The following is a 23,250-nucleotide window of genomic DNA, read 5'->3' as shown; positions in this document are numbered from 1 at the left end:
GTGAATAACTGAGTTTAAATGTATTTGGCTAAGGTGTATGTAAACTTCCGACTTCAACTGTAGGTACCAAGGTAAAGCTAGCTTCCCCAGAAGTTACGGTCGAACAAATTATGCTTTATTACCAAAGCGCTACTGAAAACACATCGTTCGTGGCCGGTGTTTGCAGACTTTTATACAGCTTTGACAGTGCTACTGTATCTTTTTTGACTTGCAAAGACCCAAATGGCATTCCATAGTATGCATGTCGTGAAGCTAATAGCAGTGGCGCTATTGCTGTGTAACTCCGGTAGGGCAACATCTGAAAAATAGCGGACTTGGTAGTGTGTACCGGTGTTCGACCAGTCGGCGAAAGCCAACATCACCCACGACAGAGAACGGTTGATTGTCAAGGGCAATGAATTCCATTATCTTGGCTTTAATGGATTTCGGCCTTTGAGTTGTCGTCTCGCTGAAATTTTCAAATGACTGCTCGACCCACACAGCAGACATTGTGGGCTAAGTTAGGAACGCTGTGTTGCACGTGTAGTGCAACATTTTGTGTGTCGTCATTACGTCATGTACCTATGTTATATAGGTATGCACGTCAGCTTTGACATCGGTTTTGCACATCAGCGTTAAAATAGACATCGGCCGATACCGATGTTGGCATTTTTAGTTAATATTGTCCGATTCCGATATGTTCACCTATATATCGTGCATCCCTAATATAAATCTTCATAAAAACACACTCTCTCTCTTTGGATGAGGTCACCATCTTATTGCCCTTCTTAATTGCTGGAATTATGTTAGAAGTGTTCAGCATTTTTAGTTGTCTTACCTAGTAGCCTGCCTATCGTCTCACCTCCCTCATAAAAACTGGTTAAAAAAGTATAAAAACAGTACATATTCTGCCTTTTTGTTATCCATTACATGTAACTGAAATTTCAATTTGCAGGCAGTTTGAAATGTGCCATCTGTAAAATGTCTGGTCAAATCCCTTCCAAACCACATACTCGGTGTCTAATATTTTTACTGCTTCAACCCTTCCGCTCTTCTTTTTGGACGCATGTGCCATTATTTTCCATCTAAAATATGCTTTATAGGTTTCCCATACTGTGAAACTCTTTTCAGTTGAGCCTATGTTGATCTCAAAAAAGGATGTAAGATCATCTGCTAACGATTGGCTAAATATCTCATCTTGTAATAGCATGGTCTATATCAATATGTAACTATACTATAGCATGATCTATGAGGGCAATGGGCCCAATCTTGCAATGAATCACGTTATTAACCATGAAATTAGTTATCAAGAAGAAATCTATTCTAGTGTGTGTCTTATGACAGTGGGAGAAAATAGAGAATATACCCATCATTAGGATGGACTAATCTCCGTATGTCTGTAAGGCCCATATCTTCTGCTAGCATATGTATTGCAAGTCTATCCTTTGGCGTGGAGTTACTTGTAAATGTACTTCTATCAATCATATCAATCATCACTTGGTTGAAGTCTCCAGCAAGGATGATCTGCCCCTCCATATTTCCCAGTATAACGTTTACCTCATGGGGGGAAAAATATATATATATATATCAGTGTCCTCATTGTTGGGAGCATATATGCTGCATACCACTACATTAATCCCATTTATAAGAGCCTCAATGCAGATAAGCCTGCCAAACTCGTCAGAGTGGTGCTTCAAAATTAAGTATTTTGTTTATCAGAATAATCACCCCATTTTGTTTGGAATTAAATGAGCAATGATAAACTTCTGCAACCCAGCCTCCTCTAAATTCCAGTGCCTATCTGTTAAATGTGATTCCTGTATGAACACAATATTTGCCTGTTTTGATTTTAAAATGTAAATCTTTTTCCTCTTCCCTTGGTTACCACAACCATTTATATTCCAATAGATTATGTTTACATAACCATTAGCCATATTTGTGTTGAGTAGTTATAGCCTGTGAAGTGTCCCATTTAACACACGTATATAACATTTCACAATATATGCTCCAGCTGTACAATAAAACAGTGTAAATAAACGTAGAAAACCAATCCCAAAATAAAATATAGCAACTAGGAATGTAACTTTGCTTCTTGATGATAGATAAGATAACCTGCAGTCTCAACTCAAAATTCCTTATGGTCTGTGAGGCGCTTGAAAGCCTAGGCTAAATTAGCAACACTCCCCAGAGTCCCGCAAACACATAAGCTACCTTCATTTGTATAGTAAACAGCATACAATTCAACTTGTATTTTACTTCGTCCCGTCTTCTTTATCTAGGCTAAACACCTTACTCTAGCAAGAATCTCTGCCTCAATGTTGTCCTTAAAAATAATTTTCTTTCCCTTCCAAGAAAAGAGCAGGGTCGCTGGGAATGCCAGTGTGTGCCTGACGTTCTTCTCAAGGTTGTTTCTTTACCATTGCAAACGTCTTCCTCTTTATTGCAAGTTCCTTGGACAAGTCTGGGTAAATAAGACAGCTGGCGGCCTACACACTGAACACCACCCTTTTCTTTCGCCGCTTTAAGTACCTTGTCCCGGGCTGTAAATCGTAGGAAGTGGATGAGAACCGTTCTCGGGGGCCTATTCTCGTCAGGCATGGTTAAACTGCAATGGGTTCGTTCAAGTCATCAATTCCAAATCCTTCTGGGGTGATTTTCTGCACACACACACACAAGATTAGTCCACCGCCAACCTCACTCCCCTCTTTCAGATTAAGCAACATCACTGTATTTCTTCTACTTCTGTTCAAGTTCTTCGACACAATTCCACAATATATCCAGCTTTTTCTCATGATTCTCACTACCATTCTCCAGACAGGAGATGTCTTCCTCCACTGTCAAAATCCATCCTTCTGCCCCATCCATCCTCTCTTGTATCGCATCAACTTTTTCCTTTAGCTCGGAAGTTGTTTTTATCGTGTGTTTATCCATGTCTTGGTGGGGGGGGGGATTCGGGAGGACTTGCTGTTTGTTTGCTAGCCGATGTGGCCTTCTGTGAAGTTTAGTGTGTATTGACATTCCAATAACGCCACCTTAGCGAGATGTTTCAAAATGTGAATTATCTTTATATTAATATATTGACTTGCAGTACAGTTTAAGACAAAAATGAAAGTGTGTGCCCTTAAATTTCAGTATTTACATGCGGTTATTAGGAGCTCTCTAATGTGCTGCCTTCTTTTTTGGCAGTCCCACGTGAGTCCTGCCTCCATCATTCTTAAATGGAAGAAGTTTGGAACCACCAAGACTCTTCCTAGAGCTGGCTGCCCGGCAAAATTGAGCACTCAGGGAAGAAGGGCCTTGGTAAGGAAGGTGACCAAGAACCAGATGGTCACTCTGACAGAGCTCCAGAGTTCCTCTGTGGAGATGGGGGAATCATCCAGAAGGACAACCATCTCTGCAGCACTCTACCAACCAGATGGAAGCCACTCCTCAGTAAAAATCACATGGCCTCCCGCTTAGAGTTAGCCAAAAGGCACCTAAAAGACTCAGACCATGAGAAAATGATTCTCTAGTCTGATGAAACCAATATTGAAGGCTTTGGCCTGAATGCCAAGCGTCACGTCTTGAGGAAACCTTGCACCATCCCTACGGTGAAGCATGGGTGGCAGCATCATGCTGTGGTGATATTTTTCAGCTGCAGGGACTGGGAGACTAGTCAGGATCGAGGGAAAGATGAAAGGAGCAAAGTACAGAGAGATCCTTGATGAAAACCTGCTCCAGAGCGCTCAGGACATTAGACTGGAAGGTGAACCTTCGACCCAACAGGACAACGACCTTAAGCACAGTCAAGACAACGCACGAGTGGCTTCGGGACAAGCCTCTGAATGTCCTTGAGTGGCCCAGCCAGAGCCCGGACTTGAACCTGTTCGAACATCTCTGGAGAGACCTGAAAATAGATGTGCAGAGATGCTCCCCATCCAACCTGGCAGAGAAGAATGAAAGAAACTCCCCAAATACAGGTGTGCCAAGCTTGTAGCGTCATACACAAGAAACTCAAGGCTGAAATCGCTGCCAAAGTACTGAGTAAAGGGTCTGAATACTTATGTAAATGTAATATTTTAGTAAAATAATATATATATATATATATATATATATATATATATATATATATATATATATACACACATTTTCTCAAATTTATATAAACCAATTTTTGTTTCGGCATTATTGGGTATTGTGTGTAGATTAGTGAGGGAAAACAAATATTTAATCCATTTTAGAATAAGACTAATGTAACAAAATGTGGAGTCAAGGGGTTTGAATACTTTCTGAATGTATATGCCATATTAATTAACAAGGCTGATGGAACAGATCAGAATGTTAAGCTTAAAATGTTGCTAAACTACTATTTCTTCACATTTTAGGCACAGCAATGTACACATAGCAGTAGGCTTACGCATGAATGTTCCAAAATTCAATTGCGGGAAAACACCATTCTAAAATACGCACCGCACATGCGAGCGGTTTCATGGCCAGAGATGGAAATATCGGTTAGAAATTTTTGAAAGAAGGGGGATTTAAAGATGCAACAACTATCATGGGTTGCTAATATGACTAGGATAATGCCTTTGGCTGCTAGACAATGAAAGTTTAAAGAAAACCAATAGAACGCATATGAGTAATTCTAAAAATAATATTGCTACTTTGAAGCAAGGTAATGCCTCATAATATGAAGTAAAATGTTCAGGTGTCAAACAATGAAGCAACAGGAAAAATACAAGGATGCTAATAATAGGCCTAAATGTCTTCAGGTAGATGGAAAGGCTTTCCCAAAAACCTTCTCTATTAAAATGTTAACTAGCTACAAAGTAGACTATGCCTATCTGCCAGAATATTATGATAATTAGCATAAATCCAATGGCCATTTCTTTTCCAAACTCCATCTCATGTACAACAGAAATACTGCTAACCAAACAGTGCTACGTGCCTGCACACATCGAGTTAAAAGGCAACTACACTCAAATCAACATTAGATTTTTTCCAAGACCTCAAATTTAGTCTCCTGATGTGGTTCAAGCATTGTTACGGCATTAGAACATACAATTGTGTTGTATTTACGTTTAAAAAAAAGTGACTTTGAGAGCAAAATCTGAAACCTGTAAATTTCTGACTCAGTTGACAGTCTCATTTATCGGTTTCAATAGTAGGCCTAATATTAGCCTACTTGCCCAGTACAGCTTGGGTTGGCCTGACTGTGAAAGACCAATATGGAATTTATGATTTTAGGTCATTCAGAGTGTATAAGTCACCGTTTCTCATAGAATTTTTCACATAGGGCACCTTTCCTTCACTGGGCGGCCCGTTTTAGAAATGTTTTAGCATAATTAGAGTATACCCACTTCTCCAGGCACCACTATACCAGCGTATAAGCTTACAAATGAACCAACTCCACAAACTAACGAGTCACCCAGAGCCAGTAAGGAGTCATTGCATCATTTCCCCTCTCTCTGCTTCATCTCAATACAAGATCAAAAAAATATATATTAAAAGAGCAATTGTGTAACGCTCATTCCTTTTCAGTTCTGCTTTTCCTTTCCATCTGATTTAGGGTGATAACTCCAGCTGACAAATTGAGTTAAGTAGAACACACAGACCTGCGTAAGTATACTAAACAGGCATATCAAGTGTTTACATCAGTGGAGGTATTTTAGCGACTGTGACCAGTAATTTTGAAATAACCCAGAATAAATAACTAAAATAAATATGCACTATGCAGAAATCGCTTCACCATTTCCTGGTTGCTAAAATGTTAATAGTTTGCCTAATTTCAGTTTGTGACAAACAAGCAAGTATAGTGTAGAGAACCATCTAAACCGCTGTGAAATGTACAGTACCAGTCAAAAGTTTGGACACACCTACTCATTCAACGGTTTTTCTTTATTTTTACTATTTTCTACATTGTAGAATAATAGTGAAGACATCAAAATTATGAAAGAACACATATGGAATCACATAGTAACCAAATAACTGTTAAACATAAAAATATATTGTATATTTGAGATTCTTCAAAGTAGCCACCCTTTGCTTTGTGGTCAGCTCTGCACACACTTTGGTAAAAGACCAAGTCCATATTATGGCAAGAACAGCTCAAATAAGCAAAGAGAAATGACAGTCCATCATTACTTTAAGGCATGAAGGTCAGTCAATCCGGAAAATTTCAAGAACTTTGAAAGCTTCTTCAAGTGCAGTCGCAAAAACCATCAACCGCAATGATGAAACTGGCTCTCATGAGGACCGCCACAGGAAGGAAGAACCAGAGTTACCTCTGCTGCAGAGAATAAGTTCATTAGTTAACTGCACCTCAGATTGCAGCCCAAATAAATGTTTCACAGAATTCAAGTAACAGACACATCTCAACATGAACTGTTCAGAGAAGACTGCGTGAAATCAGGCCTTCATGGTTGAATTGCTGCAAAGAAACCACTACTAAAGGACACCAATAATAAGAAGAGACTTGCTTGGGCCAAGAAACATGAGCAATGGACATTAGACTGGTGGAAATCAGTCCTTTGGTCTGATGAGTTCAAATGTGAGATTTTTGGTTCCAACCGCCGTGTCTTTGTGAGACGCAGAGTAGGTGAACGGATGATCTCCGCATGTGTGGTTCCCACCGTGAGGCATGGAGGTGTGAAGGTGTGGGGGTGCTTTGCTGGTGACACTGTCTGTGACTTACTTAGAATAAGGCACACTTAACCAGCATGGCTATCACAGCATTCTGCAGTGATACGCCATCCCATCTGGTTTGCGCTTAGTGGGACCATAATTTGTTTTTCAACAGAACAATGATCCAACACACCTCCAGGCTGTGTAAGGACTATTTGACCAAGAAGGAGAGTGATGAGTGCTGCATCAGATGCCCTGGCCTCCACAATTACCAGACCTCAACCCAGTTGAGATGGTTTGGACTGCAGAGTGAAGGAAAAGCAGCCAACAAGTGCTCAGCAAGACTGTTGCAAGTGCTCAGCAAGACTCCTTCAAGACTGTTGGAAAAGCATTCCAGGTGAAGCTGGTTGAGAGAATGCCAAGAGTGTGCAAAGCTGTCAAAGGGTGGCTATTTGAAGAATCTCAAATATATTTTGATTTCTTTAACACTTTTATGGTTACTACATGATTCCATGTGTTATTTCATAGTTTTGATGTCTTCACTATTATTCTACAATGTAGAAAATAGTAAAAAATATAGAAAAACCATTGAATGAGTAGGTGTCCAAACTTTTGACTGGTACTGTATTTTCCAAAACCAAAAATATTGTATTTTCAGCTGGTGTACAATACCGAAAGTAGATGAAGAAAAAATGAAACATAAAACATGGGAAGCATAGAAATAGCGCACAAAGAACAGATCTACTGCTTCTTAGACTTGCTTTCAATGAGAATGACAGATCTATAAGTCACATTTCTATGTGAAATGGGTTGGGTTGCACAAAAAGTGACATATTGCAGCTTTAACATTCAACCACATAACAATTCCGGTTTCATTTCCAGTGATGGATCACCCATTTTATCAAATGTCTTGGGTTTACTCAAAAGTATTTGCTGAACAGTTTGCTCTCTTTTTGCAGACAATTCGGTCCTTTGAACAAACCAACAAAAATAGTCTGAAGATTAGGTACATGTTACATTTTAAAGTCGTAACACACACAAAGTGCAACACTTAGAATCTGATACAATGTGGGAATATACCCACAACTCAATGCATGAGAGTGTGTGTGTGTGTGTGTGTGTGTGTGTGTAGCCCTGCAGATGTAGGTCAGCCAGGTTGGTAAACTAGACAGAGAGAATGGTGTGTGTAGGCCCTCACCCGTGCATCGTACTCCAGGACAAAGGGAGGGATGTCTATCTGTTCAGGCAGGATACAGGTGAACAGCTGCTGGAGGGTCTCTACATGATGGACCTTCTGCTTCATCCCTGACACACTGAACGTAGTGAAGAACCAGGTGGACACCTGACACACAAGAGAAATTAACATGATAAGATTAGATACATTGAGAAAAACTGGTGAAAATGGGGGGGGGGGGGGGGGGGGGTTTACAATTGGACCTGCCCTGAAGGTTCAATTGTAATACTTGTTTATAACACAGATGTGTTTTGGCTGAAGCCTTCTACTGTATTTAAGTGGTAATCTATTGAGACAAATTTACTTCTCCCTAAATTCCACTTATTAGGTTTGATTTAATAAGGCCAATAGACTTCACTCTCCTCTTTAGTACGCAAGTGTGTGCTTTGCTTCCCATTCCAAACCATTTTAACCCATTCATTCTAATGACCCCAGCACAATGCCTGGCCCGTCTCTCATACACACCTCAGGGTCAAGTTACCTCGGAGTTCATGGATCCTTTAAATTGACCAATTAGTATATTGCTAAACTGTGAGCCTTCTCCCATCTAAAGGGCTGATTCAACTCAGTAACTATGCAGATGAGACCAGAAATTGAAGCTTGAACAGGGTAATGTGTCAGGGAGGCTCACAGCCAAAATAAGTCTTGGTGAAACTGCAGAACAGTAGTGGGGTGGTGTGTGTGCATGTGAAAAGAGCCCTGCTGATCTTGGTCAGAAAAGAGGGCATAAAACAGTCAATTCAGAAAGTAAACCAAATTCCAAGTACAAATTTTCCTAATTGAAAATCATTTTTATTTAAGTGTACCTGAATTCACTGGAATTGACCCCAACCCTGGTATATACTGTACATATCCTAATAATGCCTAGTAGTAGAAATACACCTAACAAGTTTTTGGGAAGCAGTAAAACAGGGGTACTGTTGACTTTACCTTGGAGCGAAAAGAGGGGTGTACAAAGTAGAAAGCACTCAAGTTATTCTTAAACCTGGAATACAAAACAAAGCAAAAGCCATTTACTGACATGTCACTATTGGCTAGCATGTTAAATAGTTATAATTATTATAATGATTTATTATTGCCCAAAACAGCCATATCAAAAATATGCCTGGAAAGAAGACTTAAGCACAAGCATAGAAATAGCACACATAGAACAGATCTACTGCGGCACTGCATCGCAGTGCTAACTGCGCCACCAGAGTCTCTGGGTTCGCGCCCAGGCTCTGTCGCAGCCGGCCGCGACCGGGAGGTCCGTGGGGCGACGCACAATTGGCATAGCGTCGTCCGGGTTAGGGAGGGTTTGGCCGGTAGGGATATCCTTGTCTCATCGCGCTCCAGCGACTCCTGTGGCGGGCCGGGCGCAGTGCGCGCTAACCAAGGGGGCCAGGTACACGGTGTTTCCTCCGACACATTGGTGCGGCTGGCTTCCGGGTTGGAGGCGCGCTGTGTTAAGAAGCAGTGCGGCTTGGTTGGGTTGTGCTTCGGAGGACGCATGGCTTTCGACCTTCGTCTCTCCCGAGCCCGTACGGGAGTTGTAGCGATGAGACAAGATAGTAATTACTAGCGATTGGATACCACGAAAATGGGGAGAAAATGGGATAAAATTTAAATAATAATAAAAAATAAAAAAAAAGAACAGATCTACTGCTTCTTAGACTTGCTAGCAATGAGAATAACAGATCTATAAGTTACATTTCTATGTGAATTTGGTTGGGTCGCCCAAAGTTACACATTGCAGCTTTAACATTCAACTACATAGCAATTACAGTTTTATTTCCAGTGATGGATCACCCATTTTAACTGCCATCAAGTTCTTCAAGCGGCTTAGGTTTACTCAAAAGTATTTCCAGAACAGTTTGCTGGTTATTTTTCTTTTTGCAGACAATTGGGTTCTTTGAACAAACCAAAGAGAGATTTTTTACAAAATGACCAAATGTCCATAAAAGTGCTCCAATTGTTGCAGTGTCCTCAGGCCAAGGAACTGTCAAAAGAACACAAACTAGGAAAAAAATTAAAATCACCCAAGGCCATCCAACAGCATGCACACACACACACACACACACAACCCTCTACCCTTTCCCATGCCTCTCTGACATGGACATGCAACATCAATAGGCTACACCTGCCTATGTAACTAACATGCAATTACATGGTTTTAGTCCCCAAATGTGGAACCAACCCATCATCTTTCGGAGGTAGACAGTAACCACCCATAGCCAGTACAGGCTTAAGGCGTCTGCCTGCTTCCCAGCCGAAACAATTTGGAAGAGTTTGTGCATATATTATGACAACATTTTGTGACGTTTTGGACTTCAGTAAGGCTGTTTAGGCACACGTCATTTTTTCTCGAGGCAAGCTGAAGTCAGTGCCACTTTGTCAGTGCCTGGTCAACAGTACAGATTCTTCAATAAAGTCTTGTCATTCAATGTAAGATGATTTTTTTTGCATGCAAACGAGTTATTGAGGAATACTGCACCAAAAATCTTAGATGTAAAATTGTGTGACTAAGACCTCCTCGGCTAAAACGTAGCAGTTTCTCGTTTTTCAAGCGAAGGTCTTTTAAGGGAGTATGCGAGCACACTCGTTCGGTTCATCCGAACTGAAGCATGCTGACACTTTTACAGAACACTTGGAAAAAAACGCCCCAAACAAATGACCATTTAACCATTGTTTCATCGGTGTTCTGAGAGACCTAACAGAGTGGAGTAGAGCCTTGTTTGGGCCAGTCCTCAAGGAACAAAATCTGTCTCTTTGGTGGAACAGCCTCTCACTCCCTCATCTCCCCAGCCAGACAGGATCATGAGTCTCTCTCTTCTTGGTCTAGGCCTAGGGGAAGAATAGTAGTGCCAAAATGGACCTCTGCTCCAAGAGCCAACGCTAAAGAGCTATAGGTAAGATGATTCCTAAATGTAGCAGGTCCATTTATTGGTCTAGAACAGAGATGGGCAGCTGGCTCGATCAATTTCCAAAAAGGAACTCAGTCGGGGTCTCAACTTACTGTTGAGAGTTAGAATAGTAATTTTGAAATTTGGTTGTGCATAAGCAGTTTTTCCTCTTATGTCAGTCACTGACAGTCACTCAATTATCCCATGTCAGCTAACATTTTTTAGATTGGTAAATTAGTCTAGCCAACAATTTAAACTTGTCGTAATCATAGTCGAATTACCGACCGGGGGGACCCCATTGATTTGGTTCTCACTCAGATATATTAAAAATGGCAAACATTTCTCTCCGCTGTCAAGAGTGAGGCAGCTAAAATGTTTTGCTCTCAAGGTGGGGGCCCCCCAACAAAATTTCACTTAGGGCCCCAAAAAGGCTAGGGCCGTCTCTGACTGTATGTGTGGGTATGGATGTGGGTACGCAGCCCTCCACCCTCATCAAAGTTTCCCATCCCTGGTCTAGAGCAGCAGTGCTGGTGACTCGGGAGTGCAGGTGTACAGTGCAGACATGGAGGACCACACAGTTTCTCTTATGGGGGACATAACTTGCTCATCACAACTATTGGGAAAATAAGTCAGCAGTGCCAAGAGTTATCAAACATGTTCTTCTGGTTGTAAGCTGGTTTATTTGGATGATGGACCTACTACCCCATCAGCATACTGTTTACTGGTGGAAACTCAGTTTATCTACTACACTGAACAAAAATATAAGCACCATTACACAGGTGCACCTTGTGTTGGGGACAATAAAAGGCCACTACAATTTGCACAATGCTACAGATGTCAAGTTTAGGGCGCGTGCACCAATTCTCTGTCAACAGCTCTGATCTCTACCATAAGCCGCCTCCAACGTTGTTTTAGAGAATTTGGCAGTACATCCAACCGGCCTCACAACCGCACACCACGCATATGGCGTCGTGTGGGCGAGTGGTTTGCTGATGTCAACGTTGTGAATAGAGTGCCCTATGGTGGCGTTGTCCGTAGCTTATGGCCCAACGAACACAATTGCATTTTATTGATGGCAATTTCAATGCACAGAGATACCGAGACAAGATTCTAAGGCCCATTGTCATGCCATTCATCCGCCGCCATCACCTCATGTTTCAGCATTATAATGCACAGTCCCATGTCGCAAGGATCTGGAAGCTGAAAATGTCCCAGTTCTTCGATGGCCTGCATACTCACCAGACATGTTACCCATTGAGCCTGTTTGAGATGCTCTGGATCGACGTGTAGAACAGCGTGTTCCAGTTCACGCCAATATCCAGCAACTTCGCACAGCCATTGAAGAGGAGTGGGACAACATTCCGCAGGCCACAATCAACAGCAGGGGATCTGGTGTTTTGCGGGTACTATTTAATGAAGCTGCCAGTTGAGGACTTGTGAGGCGTCTGTTTCTCAAACTAGACACTCTAATGTACTTGTCCTCTAGCTCAGTTGTGTACGGGGGCCTCCCACTCCTCTTTCTATTCCGGTTAGAGCCAGATTAAAAACAACAAAAAAAAGATACGGTCGGTTGTAGAATCTCTCAATGACTACAACAACTAGCTTCAAAGACTATAATCTCACATTGTTCACGAAAGAGGAAGTTGTGTAGTACGACCACTGCTGAGAAGTTGGAGTACTGTGGGTGGTGCTGCCTTATCTATGGCTGTGGGGTTGAGGTGAGAAGGCTTCTGGTTTTCATTTGCAGGTTGTGGTTTTCAGCTCTAGTGCAGTGTAAATGTGTCAGTAGACAGGGAAAAAAGTATTTAGTAGTTGACCTCGTCTTAGACTGTAATAGACGTACTAAAGCAGAGGGTACGCATGGTTATGGTGTATAGTGTTGACATTGGCACTGCTAAGTTAAAATGTATGGTGCTGTGACATCTTGAAACAGAAGAGGGGAGATTAGAAGTCACGTAGAACCTGATGCCATTTTCTTCAATTGCACATGAAATTCATTCATGGCCGATTGTTGTCAGCAACAAGCTGTTTGATCAGTGAAGTTTGTAGAGTTGGCCAGAAATGCAAATGTTTTCGTAATGTTAGTGTCTTTGATTTGGGCTGTGTCACCGCCAATATATAATTTTCTGGGAACCATCTCAGAGCGTTGGGAAGCCGTTCCATAACAGACTCCAGGTTTCCAAAACGTATGTGTACCCAAAAGCTATCCCGTTTCAGTTCTCAGAAAGTGAGCAATGTCTCCTTGGTCTCATGGTAGCTTGAACAATATGTTTAGATCAAATAAAATGTTATATGTCACATGGGCTGAATACAACACCTTACAGTGAAGTGAAATGCTTACTTACAAGCCCTTAACCAACAACGCAGTTAAGAAAATATTTACTAAATAAACTAAAGTAAAAAAGTAACACAATAAAGAGGCTATATACAGGGGGTACCGAGTCAATGTGCAGCGGTACAGGTTAGTCGACGTAATTTGTACATGTAGGTAGGGGTAAAGTGACTATGCATAGATAATAAACAGCGAGTAGCAGCAGTGTAAAAACAAAGGGGGGTCAATGCAAATAGATGCTATACAAAAAGGTGATAAACCAGAACTGGTCAGTGAAAATCAACTATTACTGGAGGATGAGCCAACTGTACGCTCTAAAGAACAAACTACAGCTGATAGTTCATAGGGGTTAAAGACCCCAGAACAATTTCACGGTAAATCCCCATTCACAGGGAGAACGGTTTCATCTTACGCATTCAGATTTGATTCACTTGTCGTATCTGGTAACCAACAGTCTGTAATTGTCTCTAGACTTCAGTTCTCTCTCTCTCTTCACTAAATCAGTCAAATATGTGGTGTGCGTCTTACTTGGTGTCTACAATCTCGTTGAGCTTCTTAAGGAATTCAGAGTCCAGATGGTTGTGTTCTCCGGTCAGAGTGTGAAAGTAAACCATCACATACTCCTTCACTGTGATGTGGTCCATGACATGGATAAAGTACAGCAGGGCCTGTAGTGGAGTAATACACACATGGTGGAGAGGTCAAGGCTTGTTCACAGAGCAACAATATTGATTTATTTTCTATTGTGCAACTAAAACGGTGATGTTCATGATGTTGCCTCCAAATGAAGCCTGGTACCTTTTCCATGTCGATTAGGTTGACAGGAATATTTCTGCCCACAAGAACCATCACTGTCCTGCCACACATGTCAACACCTGTGGAAACACACACACACACACACACACACACACACACACACACACACACACACACACACACACACACACACACACACACACACACACACACACACACACACACACACACACACACACACACACACCACTAAAAGATAAGCCCAGCAGCCCGCCAGTGTTACTACACTGCCTCCTAGAGGAGACATGGAACAATTACACTCAGTGAAAAAGAAGGGTGTCATGAGCCTCACTATATTATATCTATGGCTGAAAAATAAGTATAAAAAGCGATCCAAATAACTAAATTAATCAGTTTGAGGAAAGGGAAAGCAAGAGAAAGAGGGGGAGCAAGAGAAGGAGTGAAAGAATGTTGTCATGGCAGGATATCTGAGGCTGTTTCATTACTGGCCATTTTTTATCCTGAGAAAGATAAATTATAAAACTGATTATTTCACCCCCAGATGCTGTGTTCAATGAGCTGGAAAAAGGATTTCACATACAGACACACACTGAACTCACCAGTTTGATATAAGGCTTTCAGTGCTGCTATGTCAGACAAGTCCTCTGCTCTGGCTCGACATAACCAGCGGTTATAACTGCAACGATAGGAGAGGTTATAATAAATTACGGAAACACTGTACTGGCTTAGGGTGTACTGTAAATCTTGGTAAAACTACGGTATAGGATGCATGGTAGGGATGTAGTGTACAAGTTGGGTAACACACTTTCTCTGGTGCTGTTTCTGCATGGTTTCATCAGACAGCTGGCCCTGCAGGATTAGTTTGCGCTGTTTGTCCACGTCTCCCTCCATCCGGGAAAAAGCATGAGTCCCCACCTGGCCCAGGTCTGAGTCTAGAGTCTCCGCCTCAGAGTCAACTACACAGCACACACACAGATACAACAATCTATGAAAATGACTTTCAACTCTAAAAGAAAATACACTCTCCCTAATTGTTATATCAACAAATATCATATCTTTAAACCATTGCTGTCAAAAGTCTTTGTGTTTATTCCAGTGTTTGTTGTCGTTGGGCCTGACTCACACCTCTAGGTCTGGAGTTTTTCATCTAGGGCTGAGCCCCATATGGATAACAGTCATCCAAGGAGAGGCAATATTAAGACATAAAAGCATACACATGGCTAATGTGAGTAACTAAAGTAACTAAACATAATTTACCAGTCCAGTATATTCATATACATCAACACATCTAGACAAAACTAAAACACAACCTTACGGGACGGGAAACCTTTTCAACACTCAAGAAAATATTTGAACACAAGAGGGAGGTCATCCTGCATTCCTTTATTGAAGACATACAGGTAACTGCCAAAATGAACGAAACACCAACATAAAGTGTCTTAACAGGGCATTGGTCCACCACGAGCCAGAACAGCTTCAATGCACATTGGCATAGATTCTACAAGCGTCTGGAACTATATTAGAGGGATGTGACACCATTTTCCCATTAGATATTTCATCATTTGGTGTTTTGTTGATGGTGGTGGAAAACGCAGTCTCAGGCGCTGCTCCAGAATCTCCCATAAGTGTTCAAGTTGGTTGACATCTGGTGACCGAGATGGCCATGGCATATGGTTTACATCGTTTTCATGCTCATCAAACCATTCAGTGACTACTCATGCCCTGTGTATAGGGGCATTGTCATCCTATGGGGGCATAGCCATGGTAGCCAAAATAATGGCCTGCCCAGCATTTTCATACCCTAAATATGATGGGGTGTTAATTGCTCCAGAACCACACCTGTGTGGAAGCACCTGCTTTCAATATACTTTGTATCCCTCATTTACTCAAGTGTTTTCATTATTTTTCCAGTTACCTGTACATCCTCCTCTCTGCCATCAGAGCACCTGTCAGGGCAGCGCTCAGTGGAAAAGATGAACCAACGGAAAGACATGTTTCATTTAACAATTAGGCTCCTAAAGCCTTCCACACTGATGTAAGATCCATCACTCTGCCTGTCTGTGTGTAGTGTGTGTGTGTGTTCCACCACTGGCCGAGGGTATGACTGAGATGTTCCACTAACTCGACTATGAAAGATCATCCTGCATTCTTCTCCCATGTCCACTGAGTGCGTCTCCATGGATACAAATGACCTGGTTTTAAACCAGGCAGTACTGGCCAGGACTGTGCTGTTCAGACTCCAGGAAATACATCTGCTGCTTAGAGATGAAGAACTGCTGGTGGCGGCAGGTCTATTATCACCATGTATTCATACAATGCATCACCTACATGGAATGGAGGTTGTTCAGGGCCTAAAATGAACACCCGCCAAATGCGGCTAGATTTTGCAATTGGCGGGTAAGATGTTTACTTCACCAGCCACGTTGGCAGGTGGTCAGGGCTCCACAGTGAGAGCATTTCACTTGCATTTGCAAATAAAAATAGAGTTAGAAGTCAAGCATGAGCACATTTAAAACTAAAAAAAAAAAATTCTACAGTAGCTGTTTTTGAAGTGTTTGTCTTTTTGTTTCATAGATGGTACCTAATCACACAAAGACCTATGAATCCTATTATATATAACCTACCTCGCGCAATGTGCATAAACACTGCCTGGCTAGGGAGCTGTGCGCACTGTGATTGAAGTGAAGATTCATTTTTTCAAAAGTATACTAAAGTGAGCGTTTTTTCCTTGTGTTTCTTAGCTATTTACAATGTTTTGTTCACAAGCAAGATTGTTTTTTAATGTTTGAGTATAGTAGCATGTCTTCGCTGAAGCAGTCAGATTCTCATATGTCAAAGTCACACTGTCACTGACAACTCCAGCCGCTCCAAGTGCCGTCACCTCCTGCCCTTAAAAGGGCAGCTGAACATTTGGCTCATCTATTTTGGTTAAAAGATTTGGGTCACATTTTTGGGGTAAAAATGTTGCAATATACCAGATCACTTCTTGCTAGTAATACATATACTGCTTTAGAAACATTACAAAGCATGCTCATCTGTTTTTTTGTTTATGGTGTAATTATGTCGGGACAAATATTTTGTCTGGTAAAAAATATAATTGGCTGGTAGATTTTTTTTATCTACCTGCCACAGTGGCTGGTGGATCAAAAAGTTTGTTTCAGGCCCTGATGTTGTTGCTATGGTAACCATATTGAAACCACTATGCACTACAGCTCAGAGATGAGTCACATCTAGGGGGGTTGTGGGAAATGTAGTCTTACCTTCCAGACAGCCTGGTTTCTCGGTGATGCGGATCTGTCTCTCTGGGACTACAGGCTCGCCTTCTGAGTTCCCGATGTCAGCCGGGATTAGGGGCAGGCTGGCACGCTCCTCTTCCTCAGAACGAGGGTAGTAGAGAAGCAGCAGTTTCCTGTATGTGGGCTGAGACACACACAAAACTATGTTAACCACACAGATATTAGATTCCACAAACTCACACATGCTTTCTAACACAAAAACCTTCACACACATCCTCAGTTTCTAATCACTATGTGCATTTTCCCTCTTATCGGTGAAATACACTGTCTTTTTGTGTGTTAGCCATCTTAGACATTAATAATTACCTCAAACTAAAACATTCATGTTATATTTGAAATATTTAATGTTCCCTATGAAAAACAAATGAGTGAGTAATCACAAAAAAACATGGAAACTTTGCCTTTGAAACACAGCTTAAATATTTCATGCTCCAAACATTCCCCTTAAGTTGAATTTCACACCAGAAAAAAATGAACAAGCCAGTGCAGTTATGTGCATGTAAACCTAAGCATGTGTACACATCACAGGAACTCGTGACCATGCAGAAGAGAAAAGAAGAACACACCTCATCCATGTCTGTCACGGCGAACACCACTGTCTCTATGCTCTCTCCATATTTCTCCAGAAACCTGCGGACCGTTCCTGCAAACACACACAGTTATACACACCGTAACAGACAACAGATATGCTAGTTGATGTGTAGTGAGCATTCTGGCAAAAAATGGTTGCTTTGTATCACCCAAGTGGGTGCTAAACATTGGTGGTGGGATAGGTGAGTTTCCCCCTTACAATGTAAAGCGCTTTGAGCACCTACTGTATTTGTAAAGGTGCTATATAAATGCAATAAATCCTTATTATTGCACACACCTTCATATGTTTCACATAGGTCAGAGGTCATGGATGAGTTATTGAACATCATGCCAGTGTGAATAGTTGACAGCCACAAGTTAACTACATGAAATTGTGACAGTGTACTATACGCTAATGTATAAGAGATCATTAACTTAGTGAATGTATGCTGTGCATGCGAGTGTGTGCTGTGCGTGTCTTACTGAGGGCAATGTGTGTGGCATCCTCCAGTGGGTATCCTCTCTTAGTTGTGCTGACCACACAGACGGCCACAGACGCCATAGCCTGCTCTCTGCAGAGACACACAAACAGCTCAAACATACTAACAGTAGCCACACCACAAACCCCATTCAATTGACAGTGCAGTACACACCACAAACAGAGTAAAGTGGTTTATGTACATATTACCTCACCTGTACCCCTGCACATTGACTCGGTACTGGTACCCCCTGTATATAGCTGTGTTATTGTGTGTAACTTCTGCATTTAAAATAATAATAATAATGTAATATCAAATATTTTCTTACTTAAAAAAAAAATGCATTGATGGTTAAGTAAGCATTTCACCTGCTGTATTCAGTGCGTGACAAAAAAGTGATGAGAAACATGGTGACAGATGGCCATGGCATATGGTTTACATCGTTTTCATGCTCATCAAACCATTCCGTGACTACTTAGGCCCTGTGTATAGAGGCATGAGGCTGTAAGGGAGCACCTCACGCTACACACACACCTGTGTGGTATTGTGGGGAGAGAACACTTCTCTCGTATGTAAACAAGCTGTGATCTAATCAACATGCCTGCCGTCCAAGTCACACCTAGCGGACTGCAGTTAGTCAAATGGACATGAGGTGGAGCAGGCCTCTTCGAACAATGTGTTGTACTTATGCATCAGTCAAACTGATGTGGACAAATGAATTAAAGCTGCAATATGTAACTATTTGGGTGACCAGAACAAATTCGCATAGAAAAGTGTATTATAGACCTGCCATTCTCATTGAAAGCAAGTCTAAGAAGCCGTAGATCTGTTCAATGTGCACTATTCTATTCTACGCTTCCATGTTTCGTTTTTGCGTCTTACTTTTGGTTTTGTACACCAGCTTCAAACAGCTGAAAATACAATATTTTTGGTTATGGAAAATATATTGCACAGTGGTTTAGATGGTACAATGATTCTCTACACTATACTTGCTTGTTTTGTAACAAACTGAAATTAGGCAAACTATTTCTGCAACCAGGAAATGGCAGAACGATTTCTGCATAGTGCATCTTTAATGTCTTACTTGGCGAGCTGCATGACGTTCCTATAGCAGTTGTACAGAGAGTTCTCAGCAGCCGTCCTGTACTTGGTTTTGTACTTGGGGCCCACCGTGTGGATGATAAAGCGCGCCGCCAGGTTAAAGCCTTTGGTCATCTTTGCCTCGCCTGTCCGACATCCTGTGGATAAACACATACATACCGGTAATACAAGAGCATATCAAGATCCCACAATGAACACACAAAGAGAACATTCTTCACCTTCAACACAGCCTTGAAGGGGATTTACATAGCAACAAGACCCAATGGACACAAACCAACACTTTTTCCTTTTCTAAAATATGCATTTGTATAAAAACCTGTCTGTAATGTGTTTGCCTCCACAGTGCTCACATTATGTTAACACATGACATTCACTTTCCCAGCTTAACACAAGGTCATGATCAGTAGAGACAAACCAACAGAAGTTTTAATTGGACAACAAAAATAAGCATTCTGATTGATCAAGTTGAGATAGTGTTTTGAAACGAATGCGGTACTTTCTCATGTTTCGTGCCCACTGAGTGCAAACCAGGCATGTTGCCATTAACCTGATGAGTTAGTGGTGCCCCCTACCTTTCAGTTTTAGCATCTCGTCTCGAAGTTCAGGCCCAGCGTAAGTGTGGATGCTCTCAGAGATAGGGTTCTTGTCCGTCAGAGTCTCATTACTCGTGTTGACGATCGCTGTGCAGTTCAGCAGGGCAACATCGCCATTACTGAGAGATGACAGCAGAATGAAAGAGGGTCAGATGTCTTAACTCTGTATTGGCCATACTCAAATCTCCCTTTGACATCAAAAAGAAGAAGAAACTGTACTATGAAACAAAGATTAGTTATATAAACGATGAAAGCTTTGGATTACCTTCAATACAATTTTGGGCAAAAAGGCTAACTTTGATCCATATTCTGATATTGCCAACTACTTCAATTACTTTTTCATTGGCAAGATTGTTGATGGCATGTCATGCCTACAACAATAATAATCATCCCAAAAATAATAATATGTTTGGGCAAAAGAACACAGCATTAGCCATTGGAAAATGCATAGAAATTAAGAAGAAGATTGTGGGAGCTGTTTTGTTAGACTTAAGTGCAGCATTTGACATTATCGAAACTGCTGGAAAAACATACAGTACCAATCAAAAGTTTGGACACACCTACTCATTCAAGGGTTTTTCTTTATTTTACTATTTTCTACATTGTAGAATTCAAATCATAGTCACACACCTCATGTAGCCAAGCCCATAGGTGTATATGTTTTGTTAAAGTGGCCAAATAACTTCTTAAAATTAAGCATATTAATCCGTTTTACAACGGGTGCAGAGCCTAACTGCCATACATAAGCAGCAAGTGAGTTTTAAGTTTGGGGAAGATCATTTTCACCAGAACAATTCACCTTTATAATAAAAGCATTACATGCATAATCACATTTACAGTCACTTTTGAGAATGGTGTTTTCCCACTAATGGAACATTCACGCTAATAGCCTACTGCCATGTGAGCATTGCTGCGCTTATAATGCGAAGAAATAGCCTAATAGTTTATCAAAATTTTAAGCTAAACGTTCTGATTGGTTGTGTCAGCCTCATTTATTTATTTTTTGATGCTAGTGGTTGTATTAATTTGGGCTTCATCTCATCCCACAACATGTTTGGAATATTTCTTTCTAGATAGAATAGGACAACTTTTGTACTATGGGGGATAGTAGACCGACATATTCTAGTGCTTTTGCTGTTCGTTAGGCCTACTCATCTTGTTGGCTGACAAAGTGAAATTGGACAGTTCTTCCAATATCTTTAATATGCGCCTCGGAATTGGTTAAGGACGTGCGCAGTTGCGTCCCCGATATGTCGCTCTTCACTTGTAGCCTGTGAGAAATACCCGATCATGTGACGGAGAGCCATGTGAGTGAGGTGCATCGGAGCATGCAGCTGGGAGAAGGGAATTTTAATGATTATTTTCAGCCTAAGGGCACAACGGCCACTGGCTGCAAAAGGCATGGTTTTTTTTAGGTGGCATTACTACCACACAAAGGGGATGCCGCCAGGAAATTCGAGGCATTATCAAGTGCTTGTCAAATATTGTGGATGAGAAATTGATGAAGTGTGTACAGCCTGCACTCAACACAGAATGTGCACTCCCTCAAATCGTTTAGAGAAAATATCCTTACTATTTAGCTATGTTCAATTGTATTCTTCATACTAGAGGACAACCGATAAATCAGGGCCGATTTCCAGTTTTCATAACAATCGGTAATCGGCATTTTTGGACACCGATTGTGGCCGATTACATTGCACTCCACAAGGAGACTGCGTGGCAGACTGACTACCTGTTACGCGAGTGCAGCAAGAAGCCAAGGTAAGTTGCTAGCTAGCATTAAACTTATCTTATAAAAAAACATCAACTTAACATAATCACTAGTTAACTACACATGGTTGACGATATTACTAGTTTATCTAGCTTGTCCTGCGTTGCATATAATCGATGCGGTGCCTGTTAATTTATCATCGAATCACAGCCTACTTCGCCAAACAGGTGATGATTTAACAAGCGCATTCGCGAAAAATGCACTGTCGTTGCACCAATGTGTACCTAATCATAAACATCAATGCCTTTCTTTAAAATCAATACACAAGTATATATATTTTAAACCTGCATATTTAGTTAATATTGCCTGCTAACATGAATTTATTTTAACTAGGGAAATTGTGTCACTTGCGTTCCGTGCAAGCAGTCAGGATATATGCAGCAGTTTGGCCCGCCTGGCTCGTTTTGAACGGTGTGAAGACCATTTCTTCCTATCAAAGACCGTAATTAATTTGCCAGAATTGTACATAATTATGACATAACATTGAAGGTTGTGCAATGTAACAGCAATATTTAGAGTTAGGGATGCCACCCGTTAGATAAAATATGGAACGGTTCCATATTTCACTGAAAGAATAAACTTTCAGTGAAGGAGAGGGACTATACTGTTACACTGGCAATACTATAGTGCCTATAAGAACATCCAATAGTCAAAGGTATATGAAATACAAATGGTATAGAGAGAAATAGTCCTATAATAACTACAACCTAAAACTTCTTACCTGGGAATATTGAAGACTCATGTTAAAAGGAATAACCAGCTTTCATATGTTCTAATGTTCTGAGCAAGGAACTTAAACGTTAGCTTATAGCCATATGACATAGCCAGATCAGGACTTAACATAAGGACAATAGCGTATGCTATTCTGTTCTTCTGAAATAGACTACATTTTCTTCATACCATGTTTCTTTATAACTGTCTAATAAAAAACATGAGCTGGCGCACACCCAGAAAAATTATTTTGTGTGGAGGTGTTGACTAACGGCGAATAAACTAAAAAGATAAAGAGAGTTGCACACTCCATATATAAACTGGGTAAATAAATTACTGGGAGTTCATATATGGAGTGTCGGACTCTGTCTAAAATAAATAATGGATTTATTGTGAAAGTGTAGGCTATATTACATGGATTTATTACACTTTTTAAAATGTAGATGTTCCAAAGAGCTGCATCAATGGCTTGTAGGCTATGCGTGGAAGCCAGGAGATGCTAAATGTGTTTATGCTAACTAACGGTCAATTACCATGAGACCGGCAGTTACTTTCTTGAAAATCACCAGCTGACAAAATGTCATGACCGCCACAGCCCTAAGTGTTTCATATCGAGAGATTGACTGCATCACTTCTTGTCTTTGTGAGAGGTATTGACATGTTGAAGCACTGAACTCATGCTAGCAGTAAAATCTGATTTTAAAAAACAACACCTCACGGAACACGGACTGTGACGAGACACACACATTCCAACAAACTCTACACACACTGTAATATTGTACATTTTATATTGTATGATGTATTGTTTTATTTAGGATGTAGGCTATTGTTTTATAATGATGTATTGATTTATTCCTGTTTCGACCCCAGGAAGAGTAGCCGCTCCCATGGCAGCAGCTAACGGAGATCCCAATAAATACAT

The 23,250-nt window shown here is 41.1% G+C and overlaps 1 protein-coding gene across 1 annotated transcript in view; it reads right to left on the bottom strand.

The window, feature by feature from the left end:
- Positions 1-23,250, bottom strand: part of LOC120064080 (ganglioside-induced differentiation-associated protein 2-like) — a 38,683-nt gene that overhangs the window by 10,535 nt on the left and 4,898 nt on the right. Inside the window, exons 3-13 of the mRNA XM_039014423.1 lie at positions 19,826-19,965; positions 19,237-19,390; positions 18,157-18,245; positions 17,670-17,746; positions 17,068-17,227; positions 14,613-14,763; positions 14,407-14,483; positions 13,829-13,905; positions 13,559-13,698; positions 8,747-8,801; positions 7,781-7,924 (exon numbers count right to left, since the gene is read on the bottom strand). Coding sequence (XP_038870351.1) covers positions 7,781-7,924; positions 8,747-8,801; positions 13,559-13,698; positions 13,829-13,905; positions 14,407-14,483; positions 14,613-14,763; positions 17,068-17,227; positions 17,670-17,746; positions 18,157-18,245; positions 19,237-19,390; positions 19,826-19,965 — 1,264 coding nt within the window. The remainder of the gene's footprint in view (positions 1-7,780; positions 7,925-8,746; positions 8,802-13,558; positions 13,699-13,828; positions 13,906-14,406; positions 14,484-14,612; positions 14,764-17,067; positions 17,228-17,669; positions 17,747-18,156; positions 18,246-19,236; positions 19,391-19,825; positions 19,966-23,250) is intronic.

The sequence above is a fragment of the Salvelinus namaycush genome, chromosome 19 (assembly GCF_016432855.1).
Source record: "Salvelinus namaycush isolate Seneca chromosome 19, SaNama_1.0, whole genome shotgun sequence".
NCBI classification, from domain to species: domain Eukaryota; kingdom Metazoa; phylum Chordata; class Actinopteri; order Salmoniformes; family Salmonidae; genus Salvelinus; species Salvelinus namaycush.
The sequence above is the reverse complement of the archived record's forward strand: the minus strand, read 5'-3'. Positions and strand labels throughout refer to the sequence as shown.